This window comes from Diospyros lotus, chromosome 5 (genome assembly GCF_014633365.1).
Source record: "Diospyros lotus cultivar Yz01 chromosome 5, ASM1463336v1, whole genome shotgun sequence".
Lineage (NCBI taxonomy): Eukaryota > Viridiplantae > Streptophyta > Magnoliopsida > Ericales > Ebenaceae > Diospyros > Diospyros lotus.
In genome coordinates, this window is record NC_068342.1 from 37,127,525 (window position 1) to 37,146,937 (window position 19,413).

The 19,413-nt window shown below is 36.0% G+C and overlaps 2 protein-coding genes across 3 annotated transcripts; one reads left to right on the top strand and one right to left on the bottom strand.

The window, feature by feature from the left end:
• Nucleotides 1–606: 606 nt before the first annotated feature.
• On the top strand, nt 607–6,104 carry LOC127801431 (probable NAD(P)H dehydrogenase (quinone) FQR1-like 1). Its single transcript, XM_052336592.1, has 2 exons — nt 607–1,512; nt 4,890–6,104. Exons 1-2 carry the CDS (start codon nt 965–967, stop codon nt 5,143–5,145), a joined length of 804 nt encoding a protein of 267 aa, XP_052192552.1. The 5' UTR covers nt 607–964; the 3' UTR covers nt 5,146–6,104.
• Nucleotides 5,898–15,730, bottom strand: LOC127801432 (NEDD8-conjugating enzyme Ubc12). Of its 2 annotated transcripts, none has more exons than XM_052336593.1 (6): nt 15,585–15,730; nt 9,198–9,305; nt 7,841–7,949; nt 6,627–6,705; nt 6,404–6,520; nt 5,898–6,330 (listed from the first exon to the last, which is right to left on the bottom strand). In XM_052336593.1, exons 2-6 carry the CDS (start codon nt 9,298–9,300, stop codon nt 6,193–6,195), a joined length of 546 nt encoding a protein of 181 aa, XP_052192553.1. In that variant the 5' UTR covers nt 9,301–9,305; nt 15,585–15,730; the 3' UTR covers nt 5,898–6,192. The 2 variants fall into 2 exon arrangements, with proteins under 2 accessions (XP_052192553.1, XP_052192554.1); XM_052336594.1 differs by having other exon boundaries at nt 9,219–9,305; nt 15,585–15,628.
• Between the last annotated feature and the right edge of the window lie 3,683 nt (nt 15,731–19,413).

Below are 19,413 nucleotides of genomic sequence, written 5' to 3' on the forward strand. Positions count from 1 at the left end.
GCGTGGAGAAGGGAAGCCCCCCTACTTTGGCCACGCTACCAGCAAGCGGCCATAGTGGCCGCCTCCTGGCTGCATGAAGCAGCTAGGTGGCAACGTGATAGCTTGCCACGTGGCGACTCCTAGGGCTGTCATGTGGCATTTCTTTTTCTTTATTTTAGCAGGCATAACAGTTATAAAAAAATATGCTACCATAATATTAAAAGAATAATGTTTTTTTTAAAAAAAATAAGGGAAATTTGCATGCGAGGTACTAAAATAACTATTTTACCCTTGGATGGGGTTGGTGTGTGACAAAGTGATCATCCTAATAAAACACTTTGGAGTTGAGAGGGTAGCATATGTAAATTATAAGAAGTACGTGGAGCTTCATGGAATTAGATAGTGTTTTTCGCCAAGCTCTAGTTTTTGAAACATGTTAGATGTACATCTATTTTGTACATCTTGGATTACATAAGGGGGTATGATGACCAAAATACCTTGCACCTCACATGTGCATCACGCGTCTCTATGCGCCTCATGAGGAGTTTTTTTGTCATAATACTCCTTTATGTAACTCAAAATGTATAAAATAGATGTATTAATAGCATTTTTCCTAATTTTTCCTTTGGGCTTTGGCAAGTACTGCCAGCGAAGTTTCTCTGTGGAGATCCGGATCTTCAGTGTCAGTGAGTGGTCTCTTTTCCCATGGTTGTACTTCTTCAAAGCTCAACCCCCTGGTTAATTTTTGCTAGAACAAGTTGTAGAACCCCACCCCCCAGCTCACCAAATTAGTGCTTTTAGAACCACTTTTGAGGGCTTCAATTCTTCAAACACCTCAATTTTTCTTCCTTGAAAATCAAAAAGTTGGAAGAGGGGAATTTCAGGTGGGTAAGTCCCAATTTGCTGTACAGTAAGAGATTTTAAGAGATTCAGTAGTCCAAGCACTTTTGTTGAGATAGATCAGGGCTAAAATTGGTAACCTTTTATGGGTAAAGGAGGGGGTTGTGTGCCGAGCAAGAAGAGGTCATCTTTGGGTGCATCCGATCATGATGCGCCAAACCCAGCAAGGGATGAAGGTTCGGTCCCAATCGAGAGCCCTAGCCCCGATGCAAGTGCCCCAGTTCAAGATGGGGCTCTGCAAGCATTGGACAAGAAATTGAGAATATTCATTGTGTTCTATTCAATGTACGGTCATGTGGAGGGTTTGGCAAGGAGGATAAAGAAAGGGGTTGATGGGATTGATGGGGTTGAAGGGGTGCTGTACCGGGTTCCGGAAACATTGTCTGAGGAGGTTTTGGATCAGATGAAAGTGCCTCCCAAGGATGATGACATTCCATTGATATCAGTGGAGGAGTTGGTTGAGGCTGATGGACTGTTGTTCGGGTTCCCAACAAGGTACGGTTGTATGTCTGCGCAAATGAAGGCGTTTTTCGATTCAACAGGGCAGTTGTGGAGGGAGCAGAAGCTTGCCGGCGTGCCTGCAGGGTTCTTTGTGAGTACAGGAACACAAGGAGGCGGCCAAGAGACCACAGCGTAAGTCTTGTTCATTTTAGATGCTGTGTTGTTAAAATAGATGCAATTTAGAAGCTACATTTCTATCTATGCTGATCAGATAACTTCCAGTTGATGTACTAAATTCTTGGTTCAGTTCACTATATGACCCTAGATTTTCATAAAATTGGAAATGAGTATAAAAGACATTGTAGCATTGTATTTCTAATTAGCTAAATCTAATATATGATAAATTACTGGCATCTTCTCAAGGATCTGGAATTGGGGAGGAAAAAGCATACAAGATGGTCCTTTCTATTTATGTACCCAGAATATGAATGAGATGTGTACTACCTGGAACAACTTGGCCTCCAAACTCTGGGTTTTTGGATCAGGATTTTGCAAGTTGAGACCTGAAATGTGTGATAGAATATAAAGGGTGAACCACTAGGGTGGTAGTGTAGTGTGATAGAATAGATAGCGCTTGTGAGCCTGGGGGACTTGTGTTTTGAGTCTCATGAGCCTCAGTTGCTCTCCCATTAGGTCCCAAAGTGGTCCCCTGCCATGCATTTATCCAATTTTAAGGGTGAAGGGGCAATGATGCTACCACAGAAACCTAACAAAGTATTGTTGGACCTGCTGATGGTGCCTGAGTGAAATCCCTCTGTGTTGCCAATCTAAACATGCTTAACCTCGTGGGTGGGGCAGAGAGTTGGGTAGGATTTGTTAGCTCACACAGTGCCCCTTGGATATCCAGCCTTACTTTTCTGATAGCAACAATAGGGCGAATCATGCACTTTATCTTTTTAGGAGAGAGAGAGTTCCCAGCCATCTCATTTATGTTAGAACCATGTACTGTCTTGCCACTTGTTTACTCAATCATACTCTTTATGAGATACTTCTATACTTCTTTAGCATCCATCTAAATGAGTTGATTGTTGACTTGTGAAATTGGTTGTATTTCTGTAGAGGTCTGCTGGATGATCTTTATAATTTCATTGCTTTCAGAATTTCTTTCCCATAATTTCATTCTGAGACTATGTTTAAGCTGAAATAAATTACACAAAAAGTCATGTGGTTTTGGAACAAATAGAGATTCTAACAGCGCACAATTCTTGATGTTTTCCTATTTGCTAAAGATAATCCAAGGGATAAAAGTGAAAGAACTATTGCATATGAAGAAGGTAGAAGGATAAACTATAAATAAGGATAAACTGACAATCTAAATCAGGCAAGGGGAATCTGGCTTCAGTTGTCCGAATGAATTTCTTCAGATAACTGTGGGATCCTTGGTTCGCATACTTCTAATTGATGCAATTAGGCTTGCATCTAATGTAATGGACTAGAATAATGTTTATGTCTGACATTTGAGTAGAAGAACTTAAAATTAACATATCCTAAAGAAGTTCCTAGCACATAGGTACATCAAGAAGAGTTTTTCATTAAAATAATAATATTTTTTAAAAAAAATTACCAGAACAATACTGGTTTGAAAATAGTATCAGTCAACAAACTTAAAGATTTTGTCTTAGTATGAGAAATAATAAATGCACTTGCCAATGGTGTTTTATTGCTTTCATTGAAGAACACCACATGGCAAGTGTGTTTTTTCATAAAACAACAAACTTGCTTGCCAAGAGTATTTATTGTTTAATCAAAAAATGCACTTGTCGAGTGTGTTTTATGCATTTGGCCTTCCCAATGCTAGATTGGTAACTAATATAAACCAATACTGTTTTACTAATTTTTTTAAAAATAATATTATTTCTAAATAAAATCTCTGTTAAGAAGGTTGGATGATACAAGGAGCAGCTGACAGCAAGCCTAGGACATGATCAGAATGAAATAGGCTTTACCCCAAATATTACTGGATATTTTTGCATCATTTTGATGCCTGTAGCCACCCTGTGGCAGCACTGTGTGAGGCCCTTGAGCATGGGAATGGCATTGATAAAATGCAAACCTATGTTACTACTTATCAAAATAAAAGAACTGTAAAAACCTGTATTACCTAGATTGGATTGTTCTGGAACTTGATATGTGTAATAATGGATTGGGATCCTGGAACACCACATTTTAAGATGTGATATAACAGGTAGACATGTTTAAATTACACTACCAGAATGTAAATGCACACATTTCATTATTGGAATCATAATTTTGTTCTACAGTTTGATCGTCAATGAGATAATGCAAATAAAATTTGTTTTTTCTTCTTATTAATCATATGAAAACACAGTTCTTTTTATTCTCTTTTTCTTTCATTCTCTTTTCATCCTGAAGCTGGTTTGTTGCTCCCGCTGAATCACTTGGCTTCAACTTGCTAAAAGATTTTAGGGATTATTATAGAAACCTACATAAGATTTCTTCTATGTTCATGTCCTGTTAAACTTTACGGAAACCTACTTGAACTGTCTTTGATCTAGCAGAGACCTACCTAATGTCTAGATCCTCGAACTTTCTCATTATGAAACTTTCTTAGTAGCTCTAAGTAACACTTGAGACTTGTATGCTATTTTTACTGACTTTTCCCAGGCCTCTAAGGCCGCTTTTTGGTTTATGACCACTTTGTATACAAAATAATTCTAAAGCTTTCCCTCATAGTCGACTTTTTGGTACCTAAAACCCCTCGAACTTGCAACTTTGCCAACATTTTTTCTTCCCTTGGGGGGTTGTTGATTATTCGTTCAAATTTTCCTCCAAAAGAATGATGTCACGACCTAGTGTGTTTCCCTGTGCAGCACCCCAACCCCCTAGCAATTGAGGGTAGGAGCTGGACTTACTCCCTAAGCAACAAGCATATGACTCAAAATACAAGGCATCCCAAATGATGCTTACCTGCAACTATAGTCGTTTTATCAGTAAATCCACAAGACAATGGAGACCACCCTCGACATATGGCTTGCCTCAGCACTGGAGAGTCACAGGCCATGACAATGAGGATCTAGACATTAGGTAGGTTTTTGTTAGGTCTAAAAATTGAATATTAAGCTAAACCTTAAATCAGACCGTGGAATTATCCGACAATTTTATTCAGGCTTGTTCACAATTTGAGAGCTTAGCTGAAGCTTTTTCTTGAACCTTGCATGTTAAACAAGTGAAATCTTGAGACTAGCTTGAATTGACACGTATTGCATCTGCAAACATAGCTCCTTAAGAAACTTACTCCAACACAGTTGAAAACAAGAGTTAATTCGAATAGGAAACCTTGATGATGAATAGGAAATTGGGTTCTAAGTTGAATACTTGATGATGAATAGGAAACCTTGTTTAGATTGGCTGATGCATCTGAATGTTTTGTGTTCGAAATGTCGATTATGTTTTCGTTGAATTACAACAATATCCTGCCATTTCCATCTCTAATTGAGTGACCAGTTGTATACAATCCAGTAAATTATACCCTTATATATCTGTTGCAGGTGGACAGCAATCACTCAACTAGCCCACCATGGTATGCTCTATGTTCCAATTGGATACACCTTTGGAGCTGGAATGTTTAGAATGGACTCCATTCGAGGAGGCTCGCCTTACGGTGCTGGCATTTTAGCTGGGGACGGCACCAGGGAGCCGAGCGAAACAGAGCTGGCACTGGCAGAGCATCAGGGCAGATACATGGCAATGATGGTTAAGAGGCTTGGCCTTGGCCAGTCCTGGGCAGTTGCTGCTGATAAGTAGCTGTGATTCTGAAACCAGCAGCCTCGGTAGCCCTAGCTCTCTAAATTCTTTCTACATATATATATATATATATATATTGGGGGGGGGGGGTGTTTGGACAAGTGTGTTTATCAGTTCAAGCTTGGGAAAGCCAACAAAGGCATCATTCTTTTATTTTGGAAATTTGAATCATTATGTTCTTGAATTCTGCTTCCAGTGTGCTGTACGTGGTCTTTTATTCTTGTGGAAGTGGGACTGTATTATTCTCAATAAGATTGTAGGTTATGCAAAACTTATTACTTTTAGTTCCATTTCTTTGATGATTATTGAATGAACTTAGTTTTCAAAAAATTACATCCTTAATGCCAAGAAAGATTTTCACTTTTTGAGAATTAAAAAAAGTCAGTCTTTATATGCAACTTTTACCCCTGCTTGTTTAAAAAGAAAAAAAAAAAAGATATTTCCGCAACTCAAAGCACAACTTTGCCTTAAACAAATTTACCAATGCTACCAAAGGCTCAAACCTGTGACCACCTCTGGATTTCGTTATGCTGCTTGAAAAGAAATTTGTATTATGAATTTACTTTTGCATTCTACTCTACCAACAAATTGCTTGGGGGGAAAAAACCAGTTTTGCATCAGCAAAAAATGTATTGTGAATGAGTGATCTCTTTTCAATTCTGGAAGGGCTATGTCCATATTAAGACTGCATGCTAAGCTCAGTCAGTACCTTGACATGGTTACATACAGGATATCGATATCAAATTTTGCAATAGCTCAAACCATTCTAAATGCATAGAAACAAAGAAAGATTGAATGACCACAATCCACCCAGCTGTTTTAACTATTCAATTTAGACCCAAAAAATAAAGAGAGAGAGAGAGAACGAGACAAACATATGACAGGTTACACCAAGATACGGACACAACGCTTGACGCTTTCCAAGGATTGATGAGTTTCCCTAACAATACATGGAGGGGGGGGGGGAGGAGCGCAAAAGCAGTAATCCAATTACAGATTTTGGACCTTTAAGCAATGAACCTCGATGCACACGCAGCAGCAGCGAAGCTACATGCACCGCGGGAAGAGGGTCTGTCCCACATAACCACCCGCCATCGCCCTTCTCACATTGGACTCGAACAACTTCGGGTTGTCTCTCAATACAGCAGCAGCATCATGATTAAGGGGGTCTTCATGATTAGGTTGCTGATCACGAGTGGCAAACGACAAATTATAATTATAATAATTCATGCATATTTGCAAAAGAGAACATAGCTACCGTGTAGAGATGAAAGAGTCCATAGATTATGGTGTTTATATTGAGAACGGGTTTCCAGTCTTCTCGTAGAATGTTTAGACAGACATTGCCTTCCAAGTCTATGTTAGGATGATAGACCTGGCAAATAAGATTACTTTTCAACCCTCTAACTAAATGCACCATTAACTTAATGTAAATAACATTCAGTGGCCAATTCCTTTCGCAAATAGAATGTGATGTTTACCTTAGTCTTGCACTTGACCTTCGGGGGCTCATGAGGGTACACGGGTGGAACTTGAAAGGAGAATGTGAATGTACCACCTCTGATGGAAAAAAACAATGTCGCCGTTAACTAACCAAGGTTCCACACCAAATAATAGAATAAAGAAACAAACAGAAGAATATGAGTAAAAAGAAAGACGTAAAGGCATTCAAGCTTAGTTGCTTAAAGAAATAATAAATAGTAGTACTGTCTAGCACTCAGAACAGACCTAGAGATAACTGAAATGAGGCAAATTCACATAAAAGTTGAGCCTGCCTAGCATTGACAGATATGTGCAAATTTTTAAGCACCGTGATTAGACCCAAGGAACATAGCACACTCACAATCACAATATGGTACTAAAGTATCCTAATCAAGCCAGAGATAATCCGAAGCGAAGGCCTCAATGCTTACGCCAACAGTCCATGGTGAAAACATTGCTATCTCTAAAACAAATGCAGCTGGTTAAGGTAATAGCAGACCATTTGGTTTGCAAATAAGTTGGAAGTAATACCATCTATAATGGTAATACTATGTTTGGATGGAAAAATGGGTGGGATAAATTAATCTTATCCTTAACTTATCCCACCTTGGCGGGAAATTTTTTTTGACACATTTATATATACACAATTACATGAAAATATAATTTATATATAATTATATGAATATATATATTAGTGAATGGGCAGTTTGGTCATCTGCCATTTAATGCCAAGTAATACCTCATTCACACTTTCATACACCAAACATGGAATAGTTCTAATCTCAAATAACACCTCCTTTAACAAACACGGGACAATGTTATTTAGGCCTTCACTGTTTTATCCTATTCTTTAACTCCATCCCATGAGTATTCTATCTGCGAACCAAAGAGATCGTAGGTGTTTTACCTTAGTAAAAACCCATATTTAGCCAGTTCTGCCCAAGAAACAACAGTTGAGCATGCAGATTTGGGAATACTATGATTATATAAAGCCTGAGGGCTCATCCTCAATAAACTCCAAAACAACTGTAATTCACAAGTGCAGAAGTTGGTTTGCCTTACCCTCTTCTATTCCAAATTACACAGGAATGTCAAACAAAACAAAATTGTCAAACAAAACAAAATTGTTGGTTTGATAGTTCCGAAACAAATCATAGCTTGAAGATAAAAGAAAAGGCCAAATAAGAAAAACAGTATGTAAAAGATTACTTACGCATAGTATCCTTCATCAGGTCGAATGGTAACCTCAAAGTTCATCAGATCATCCTTGCCATTGGGAAATGATATGTTACAGCTTTTTGGTAGGTTCAGTTCACCAATATCTACAACGTTAGAATGCAAGTATCTCTTGCAGTAAATTTGCTTGCTATACCACAAAGACTATCATTTTCATTTAAGAACCAGCTTTTAGCATCATTCATTCACATTACAACTTATTTGGCTTCAGCTAGAGCAATAAATTTGTAATAAATCAACCCAGTACATGTCAAAAATGCCCACAAGCTTACCCTCAATGGCATATTTAATAAAAAAATAAGAAGTCCTAGCAAATTTTTCATGGCCAGACTTGCTTAAAAACACTGGCCAAAGGTTGCAAAAATATTTACACTTGTATCTGTCAAGTCACATATTTATTACGTGTATCGAACTTTATCTTACCTCTTGAATCACAAAACATAATGAATCACAAGATACATTAAGTAATTTTGGATTTCAAAATCGTATCTTTTTCATAAGTAATTTTAGATTTCAAAATGCTACAGTGCCTAACTTGATGCCAGCTATAAAATCTGCATGACAAACTGCAAATCAAACTCCCTCTAACCTATAGAGGTTAAAGGGTGTAAAAAGATAGTTAAATGGTCGGATTTAAAGATAAATCTTGTTAACTATCAACTTCAAGATCCTTTCTTTTACAGAAGTAATATATTAGATTCCAAAATGCTACAGTGTCTAACTTGATGCTAGCTATAAAATCTGCATGACAAACAGCAAATCAAACTCCCTCTAACCTATAGAGGTTAAAGGGTGTAGCAAAATAGGTAAATGGTACTCAATTCTGCAAAAGAATAAATAATATTATAAATAAACAGAAACTTTTATGTGCAACATAATCTTTTTTCTTGGATATGTTGTCCAGTCTGAAACTTAGGTATAACATTGTGAATTTCATGTATCTTATAGTCAGTCCATCATAAACTTAGACTACATTATAGAGGTAGGGATGAATTTACCCGAAAAACCATATTTAATCATATGCATCCTAAGATATTGACAATCATGCCTGCAACCAATTTGATGGCAATATCCCCACATAACATTCAGATACCCAGAAAAACTGTGATGGTCCACTATAGTAAATGATGATATCAAGCAGGCAGTACTCAGGGCTTCTTAAAATAATTGCCTATGGCAATGAATCTCTTGACCCAGAGCATAGTCCACAAGCTCAGGAATCAGGATACCTTATCCAAAGTTTTAAAGCAGAGAGAAACTTGAGAAAACAGTTCCAGTAATTTCGAAATGACATCAGAATGGCTAAAATTTTTCATATGCACAAGATGGTATACCTTTGTGAAGGCGTAATTCACCTGCAGTTTGCTTCTTGCCTGTTGTTGTCCCATGTGCATTTTCAGCCCTCTGCTTCTGCTTCACTTTGAAAAGATTAATCATGCTTCCTATAAAAAAAATGGCAAACATAAGGAACTTATCCCAACATAAGATGCATGTGTGTGTACATGTATTATCGTTGTACAGGAAAAACACAAAATACTACCATCATTGAAATAAATTCAACAAAACATAAACTTCAAAGTAGAAAGGAAGAACAGAAATGAGTCATCCACTCACTATATGATGGCAGATTTCCAAATTGCTTGCAGAATAAGCCACATCCAATAAAAGATCCACAAAAAGAATTAGTGTTCAAATCTATACATCCTTGGAGTGCATATCTTGATCGTGGAGCTTCACAACCAAAATGATCGCATATAACATTCACAAACTTTACACACTTGCATTTGTATGAACAAATTTAACACATTTGCATGGTTGCGATATTAAACTCCGGAACTAAATTCAGCTCTGAGGCAACAGCAATAATCAGGGTACTGCTGGTAGAAGCCAATTCATCCATAAGAATGTTAGGTCATGACAACAAATTGGACCTTCATAATGAGAGAGAACTAAGGATATTTTACAATACAACATCGTGTAGTTAAGCTACCTAAGCTCTCCATTTCAACCTTGTCCCTTTTATTAGACCAAATAAAATGTATTTTACCTGTGAAAAGGAAATTATATTTGCAGGATTCTCCTTATTCTTGTTTATTTTATTATTGTTTTTTCTAGTCATTTCCCAGGATTCTAAAACTTTGATAATACAGCTATATCAAGTAATATAGAAATCTGGCCATTCTCATGAGGAAATACAATACGAGCTCCATTCCCTTATACTTAAACAAACTCTTATGTAACAAAGGAAAGCTTTCAATGGGGGAATAAGCTTGGTTTTTCTTTTTCTATTTCTGTGTCAGAATTCACCACTGTTAAGTGCCTTTTCAGATAATACTTCACTAAAACAGGTAGGTAAGAAAACAAGCTTGGGGTTGCAAAATATTCTTTTATTCAAGTAGAATGAACAGACAGGAACATGAAAGCAAGACATAACAAAACAAGAGACATACAATGCAAAACAACAAATCCAATAGAACAGGCACTGTGACATACAAGTAACATTTTCAAATACACAATAAAGACAAATCCAGTAAATTTTCACTACTTGGAAAGATGAATCTCCGAAAATCCATTTAATTGTTATATTAACTAAGCCATTATTATTTCATCATTCTTGCAAAATCCACTTTGATTGTTATACTAAGCATATTTGAATAAAATGCCTAATTATCTAATGGCAAGTGCAGCTGCATGCTTAACTGGCAGCTGGCAAGAAAATGTTTTTAAAAATAAACAAAATTTGGAAATATGATACCAGTACAACCATTTCCTTGCTACATACATTTATTCCTATTCTTGTCTTGCTTTTGTCTCCTATCTTATTTCTTTGTGTGAAGATATCAGTCCAATGTTCTCCAAACAAAAATGTATAACTATCTTATTTAACTCTATTAAATTAATATCATCCTATTCTTATTTGCCTTGAACCTTGCATATGAACAGATGCAGATCTGACTAAAAAAATAACCCTGCTACCAATCTCACTTTGTTGGAGTTCATCTTGCTTGGTAATGAACAAAACTATTAATAACCTTCCAGTAATACCAAATCCAGTTACCAAACTGTATAGAATTATCTTCTTTTATTTATTTATTTTTATTATTATTATTATTATTATTATTATTTTTTTATTATTTTTTTTTTTTTTTTGGGGGGGGGGGGGGGGGGGGGCAGTATAATCGTGGTGGTACAATGGTCAAAGAAAGCATGCTTAACCCTCCCCAACATGGAATACATCAAAGCTTTAAGGTATCACCATCTGACCATCAAGACAATCAACTGGAAACTTGTCTGTAGAATGTGCTGAATAGATATTTTCCATAGCATTCCAGCAATAAGTGATACAAATTCCATTCAAATGGATTCAAACATGAGCAAACTTGAGAATCTAACTATTTTCACGACATCTCTATTCATCAAATTGCACATACACATGATCAAGAACATTCACTGAATCTCAAAACTAGGCAATTAAAAAGATGCTGCAAACAAATTCGAGAAAGGAACCATTTCCAGGTTGGAAACACTCTTTATTTCTTTTCTTTTTTTTTGGAAATTTTCAAAAATTGCTAAATAGAATAAGTTATTGAATGTTATTTTTTTATTTCTAATAATAAAACATATAAACAGAAAACTGAAAACGAAAATCTTATCCAACTAGATAAACTTAAAGAAGCCAGAAATTTCCATTTATTTGGTTCTAGTTCTTAGCTATTCTCCTTCTTCAGAAACCTTTTTATTACAACCTTACATAAGTACATCAAATTTTCTCTCTTTTTCATATAGGAACTTTCATATATTTAAATCTTAAAATAGCAATTAATCATTTATTATATCCATTTATATATGAATACTAAACATTTTCCCCATATTAGCAACACCACCTATCTACAAACAAAGAGTGTCTCTTTAGTTAATACTCGAGATTGGTTTTATGATAAGGGTTTAGAATGGGTTTTTATTAAATGTTTCTTTATTTAATCCTTTTTTATCATGGAGATTTTTTTTTTTTTTTTGGGCTAGGTTTCTGAGATTGGTTTGACAATAAGGGTTTATAATAGTTTCCTCAAACTATAAATTGTTTATTTAATCATTGGAATTGGTTTGATGGTAAGGGATTATAGCGGTTTTCTTTGTCATTAAAGATTGGAGTGGCACCTATTGAGAATAAGATGTGGTAGTCTTGGTTATGATGATTCTGATATGTAAGGAAAAAAAAACGATAAACACACCTATGAAGAAAGCAGATGAAATAGGTGAAGTTTGTATAGAAAAGGAAGATCAAGACCAAAGAAAACTTGATAAGGAATCCTTAAACATAATACAGGATGAAATAGAGGATATGGTTATAATAAAGATAGCTAAAGGTTTAAAATTTATGTAGCTGACTTTATTACTGAGATTAAGACTTGTGATTATTATTGTTTTGTTGTATATCATATAATTTGAAATAAAATAACAAGCAATAATTTTTGTAGTCCTAGTAAATTGATTGAATTCCAAGGAAAAATGCATAAAATATTGTTGGAACTATTAATATTAATATGGAAATTGAAAGAAACAAAAAGAGAATCAAAACAAATTTCTCCTATTTTTTTCTATATTTTTTCAATCATGACAATTTGAAGCTTAAATAACACAGCTAGTGAAGGGTTATACTTTTTAACTTAAATTAAGTAATTTCTATCAAACTTTTTTTTGAAATAAATAATTTTAAAAATCTATTTAACTTAATCTAAATATTCAAATTTTTGGCATGAATTTAATGATGTAAAATTCACCAATAATAAATGAATGTTGATCTAAACTAATGGACAGACTTTATGCACCTTTAATGAGCGTTTTGAAGCTTTGATAGCCTGGGATCAAAACAAAAGTTTGTCCCAAAACTCTCTGATGCTTAAGTCAGATAGGGTTAACAAGGAGGGAATAAGCAGGTTAGTAATTGCAGAATAATAATAGTAAAGGCAAATATATTTTTATGATAACGAATCAAGACGTGATCAAGTCTTGTACATTTATACTTGCAAAGGTTTAGATAGGACTTCCAAGAGTTCTAGGTGAATATTCCCGTACTTGTCAAGTGACAAATGCTAGTTGCCATATTTACATCTTGCTCTAAGGTGGTTCCCCATTTTTACTACCTACCTTTGGGATTCCCAATACGCCCATGACACATGGAGGCACCAAATTTGCATGTCATACTACTCATGTGTCTATGGATTCCCAAAGAAGCATGCCTACATAGCTAGGTGGTGGGTCCACATGGGCAGGGGTCACATAATCAAGAGGAACTATTTTTCTCCATATGAGAACTATCTTTATTTAATAGAAAATGTGATATATACATATATATAATTAAATGAATTCTACGACTTTTATACAATAAAATTTATAAGAGAGAGGGTTGTAGCTAGAAATAATTGATTAGCTAGAATTCATCTAGTCAGCCTACCTAGGGGAACTAAGGCCTGATATGTTGTTGATATTGTATAAATAAATTCTATGACTTTCATACGACAATTGGATAATATGTTTATTGAATAAACTAAATTCTCAATTTTTATGCCTAGTATTATATAGAAATCTGGCAATTCTCATGAGGAAATGCAATAGGAGCTCCATTCCCTCATACTGAAATATTATGTAAACGAATAAGCTTTGGTTTTTCTCTGTCTCTTTCTCTGCCAGAAGTGTGTAGCTGTTTAATGCCTTCTCAGATAATCCTTTACTGATACATATCCGTAAGAAAACAAGCTTGGGCTAGCACAACATAATTAAGTAGGATGAACACAAACATGAAAGCAAGACAAAACAAAATAAGAGAAATTCAATTCAGAACAACAAATCAAATGAGAAGGATTTCACATGCACAATAAAGACAAAAAGGAGCATCGCCAGGGCACAAGGCCACCCCGCTTTGCAAGAGTTGTATTTGTATGCACCTTCCACTTGCTTTTTTCTTTCTATTGCAAAGAGGTTATCTCCACAATGCACAATAAAGACAAATCCCATACATATTCACAAACTTGGAAAGATGAATCTTGCAGTCCATTTTAATTGCTATACTAAGCACGTTAATGCTAAGCCACTATATATTTTAATCGTCCTTGGAAGGTCAATGTTATACCTAGGGTCACTGGAATTGATTTCTTGGACAGGAATTCTGCCACACTTAATCTCATACACTCACGGATTTGATCTTAGGAACAGATTTAACGAATTCAATAGAAATGATAAACGGAAACAGAATTAAAAAGAATAAGAATACACAAACCAAACATCCACAAGACACCAAGATTATCCTAGTTCAGATTGTAATATGCAATCCTACATCCAGCCTTAAGAACCCTCCACGAGCAGCCTTCTTTGATTCAGAAAGAATGATATCAGTACACCAGTTGCACCACTCGATTACAACCCTTCTCCCAAGATTACAAAAGCTATTCTAAAACATAGCCTTTCCCCTCTCAAAGATTTCTCGAGAAACAACTGAATTATGCACCTCTTATGCCTAGACATCCTTCTCTATTTATAGAATATTTGGGCGACAATTCCTAGGCTACACAACTGGATATTACTGGTTTTATCCCTTCACTAATAACTAATATTACAAGTAGGGACCCGCCTATCTATACCCTCTAATTTCAATGCTTTCTTACTGCCTATATTCTGGATTTCTCGAGACAATCTTCGAACAGTCAATTTTGATTGTTATACTAAGTATATTAACATTAAGTAATTATATTTGAGCAAAATGTCTTATTATCCTATAACGGCAACTGCCCCACTGCATGCTTAACTTACAGCTGGTGAGAAAATTTTCTTAAAAAAAGGGAAATTCAACACGGTGCAACCATTTCCTTGATGCATAAATTTAATCCTATTTTACTTTTGCCTCTTACCAAATTTCTTCTTGTGAAGCTTAAGCTATCAGTCTGATATTCTCCAAAGTCCGAGCTAAAAAGTATAACTGATTTGCTTAACTCTCTTAAACTAATATTGTTCAATCCTTACTTGCCTTGAACTTGCTTGCGTTCGAACACATGCAGAATTGCAAAAATACAATAGATCTAACAGAAAAAAGATAACCCTGTCACCGATCCCACTTGGATTGAGTTTATCTTGGTTGCTAATGAATAAAAATAATACAAATCCTTAAAATAATCTCAAATCCAGTTACCAAATTTTATAGATTTATCTTTTTATTTCCTTTCTGTTTTCTTTTTTTGAAGGGGTGGGGTGGTATAATAGTGGTGGCACGGTGATCAAAGAAAGCATGCTCAACCCTCCCCTCCCACACTGTTCACTCTTTAATCTGATGAACACAGGATTCATCCAAGGTTTAAGATACCACCACCAAGACAGAGTCAACAGCAATATGCGACACCAATTCCATTCAAGTGGATTAAAACAGGAGCAAGCTTCAGAATCCAATCATTGTGACATCTCTATTCACCAAATCACACCAACACGCGATCACGAACATTGAAGATACACTGATTCTCAAAACTAACAATTAAAAAGATGCAGCAAAATAATTCAAGAAAGGAACCCATTCCAGGTGGATTAAAACCCAAAACCCTGTATCGAAAAATTAGAAGTTCAATACTCAAAATCAGGCGAAAACGAGATAACTACTCAACGGCGGATCAAGCGAACAAACCAACAGCACGGAAACAGATTGAAATTTACAGAATCAAATATCAGATAGAGATTACCGGATTGCAATAATCAACGGATGCCGAAGCGAAAATACACAAGGAGATGAAGAATATATGCGTATATATAAAGTGAGAGAGAAAGTAAAAATATACAGAGACAGATACAGATGTATATTGCGAAAACGGGGAATATCAAACGTCTGACGTGTCGCTGTATTTGATATTTATAGAGAAGGGGCTTCTGCTTTTCATTTATTCGCTTTTCGGGCCATACTCATATTTTTCTATGAGTTTTGATCTTTCTTATTAGCAAAAATCTGATTCATATTTGTTGTTGCCTAACTACAGCAATAAATTTATAGTGTATGAAATCTTTTTGATAAAATAGCAAGTAACCCCCTATTACGTGACCTTTTTGGTGATGAGTGACTAATGACAAGAAACCTGTAAAAGAAAAAGATAATTAGAGATATAAGAGAAGTTATCTGCGGACCCTACAATGCTTAAATCAGTCCCATATCCAAAGTAGAATTATAGTTTCAATGGTATAGTGAACATATCTAAACAAGGAAAATGACTCTCTTATTTATAAAAAGGAAATTGATAGGTAGTGGAGACCCGTAATTTTCAACGAGCATTTCGATGGTCAATTTGACTTATTCAACCATGGCTGCATGGAAGGCCAACCTCATTGCCATATGGCCAGTCACCGCATGACAGCATGGCAAGATCTCTCAGTCACCCACATGGCAACATGGTCACCCACATGGTCGTATAGTAGGGTCTTTCGCCCACAACACATAGTCGTACAGCAGGATCCCTTGCGTAAAACACATGATCGCACAACAAGATTTCTCGCATGGCTGCGCAGGTCTAGCATGGCTAGCTATTGCCAAGTAATCGTTACTTAGTCAACTCTATTCTTTAGTCATTTAGCTCATCCATATCCACTTTGATCTTGGCTCGTAATAGACTTACCCAATGTACCACAAGCCTATTTTATCATACTTGTGCTCTTTATTGGGCATAATAATTGTTCCCTACTATTTTCTATGGGTCTCCCAATAAAAAGAGTAACTGTCAACATGCTTTATCTTGGAAACTTTTCTCGATGGTCTTTCCAATCTTTCATTTCCTATGGATTTTTCATTTATCTTCTGTCTCTTTAGTCTTTTAAAACCCTATTCAAGTGGCTGAAAGAACTCTAACAAATTTTGATGTTGAGGATCCATATTGGTTAATGAGAACTTGACTCTAATCATATTGATACAGTAATCTTATTTGTGGAATGTTTGCCCAACTGAATAAGCTTTTGGGTATTTTGCTTCGGGTGTCATAAGATAATTTTTTCTTTTATTTCCTTTTGTGTCATTCCCTTCTTGAGTTACATTTCGCTCCCCAATCATTTGGGATGACTTCAATTTGTCTCAGGTTCTCATAATTTGTACTTTTAGAGGGTCTTTATTTTTTGTAACCATTGGTCCTCATAGCCTCTTTAAACAATGGTCCCAATATCATGTTCATACATTTTGGTACTTTTGATGTTGAGTTTGCCTTAGATCATTCTTACACTTTTACGTTTAGGCTTTTTATGTCGTTCTCATGTTTATGCAAGGTTTCTCGGTCGCTCACATGGCGTGGTCTCTTATGAACTATAAGGTCTCTCGCGCTCACATGTGACTGCGCAACAGGGTCCCTTATGCATGGCACACAGTCGCATAATAAGGCCTCTCATGAGCGCACGTGGCCATATGGAAAGATCTCTCACACAACAACACGACAAGGCCTCACTGTCGAATATTCCATATGGATGTGTATGAAATTTTAAATTTTTTACATTAGATATGTACAGCGAAAACCAATACAAACCATATGCAACTTGGATATTTAAGCAACACAATATTACATCGCATGTAAATAAATGCATACCTTAAAGCTCGATGTCAGATAGGTGTAGAAATTGTTTCTACATTGAGAACAATTCCTCCTTAAGACGTGGAATGCCTAGTTCGTCCACACTAAGCAAGCTATCAAAAACCAACTCATTGTAATTGCCTGGTGCTAGCCAAAAGACTTCAAGTTACCAACCCTGATCTATTCTCCTTGGTCTTTTAAAGCCCTAGCTCAACACTTGACCAACAAAACTAATAAGAAGCAATAAAAAGATAAAAGAAAGAAAAGTAGTGCAAGCTAGAGAGTGGCCAAGAATGCAATGCATAATTCATGCACAAGTTTAACTTTCTCCTCTAATCTCATTGCCATATGTTGATTAGGAGGTCCAATAGAAGTTCAAGAAATGGCTACGAGCATGCCCATATAAATGCCACGTGTAAGCCCCTAACATAAAAGAAACAATTTCTCCTGAAACTTTCCCTAACTGTTTAAAATGAAAAATTGGTCGACTGTTGCTTAGGAAGTGTCAACCATTTTCCTCAACTTTCGAAAAATGGTCGACCAATTACATAAGTAGTTGATTGTTTCACCATGTATGCTGCATGGTCCTTTATTTAATTGCATGTGATCCGTTAACACTTAATGACATATTTTAACCCATCATTAACTCTTGTTGGTGTTGAGAACATAACAGATGCACAGATTTGGTTTAGGATGCCATACTTTCTAGTGTGTGACTTTCTAAGGTCACTATCTAATAACGATCATATAACATCAAACTTCTGTGATGTTGGTCAAATACTTCGGTCATCTCAAGAATCTCTCTATCTTCTTGAGACGTTATGATAATTGTTGATAAACTTGTGAACCAATCACACAACCACATGGCCAAGACCAAAAGAAATACCAAGATCCACAAGTCGAAACAGAAAATAAAGAACATCCAACATCACAACGCGCACACACAAAGAGAGTACACTGCGATACATGTTCGGATTTGAAAGAATCCTAGTCACGGCAGAGGCTCCTACGCTAATCAATCTATTATAGATTTTGGTGATTACAACAACAAGATTACAACCGAACCCACAAGAATTGAACACTTACAGTATTGTAAACAAAAGCAAAAACACAAGAGTACAAGATCGTTCCAAGAACAAACAAAAGCAACAAATACAATACTCTAGCTACTCAATACAAACCTCACATGCCTTAAGCGATTTCCATATATTCAAACACAATACCTCATCTTGTTCTTCTTCAATTTCTTACTCCTTCTCAGTCCGATCTTTCTCACTCTGTGCGCATTCTTCTCGCCCAATTAAGGCTTATTAATTTGTGAATGTTGCTATTTGATTTTCCCAAATCATTACTTTATATACATGGGCCAAGGGACATGAATGGGAATAACAAGAAAGGAAGCAAGACACGGGCTTGGGCTTGTTGGGCTTTAAATAAGCAAGCCCAACCCAAATCATTTTGAATCACAAATATTAACAATAATCCTAAGTAAACGCTTAGCAACAGCTCCGGTTAATATAAAAGACAATGAAATCTATTCGTATGTGGACCTATTATAGCTGATGATTACTGTGTAATACAATCTTTCCATCACCTAACGTCCCGACCGAGCAAGAACCATGTAATGATAAACTCGTAGACTCAATAACTATATGTTAAATCTCATCAATATGACTAGATGACAAATCAAGAAACTATTTTCTTGGTCATTCATTCTGCCTTGACGAGCACTTGTCATGTACTAGCAATGAAAGACCACTTAAAATAAGCATCCCCACCTCGTAATTGGATGATTCAGCCCATCAACAAATCTTGCACACCAACACACAAGATAACTGTATCACTTCATGCCAAATGATCAATTACATAATCGCTATTAAATGACAAAACTATTATCCATCATGCCATGTGATTTGTCATCATAGTCATGTTTGGTGCATTACTCTCCAACAATCACCCATCAATTTACTAC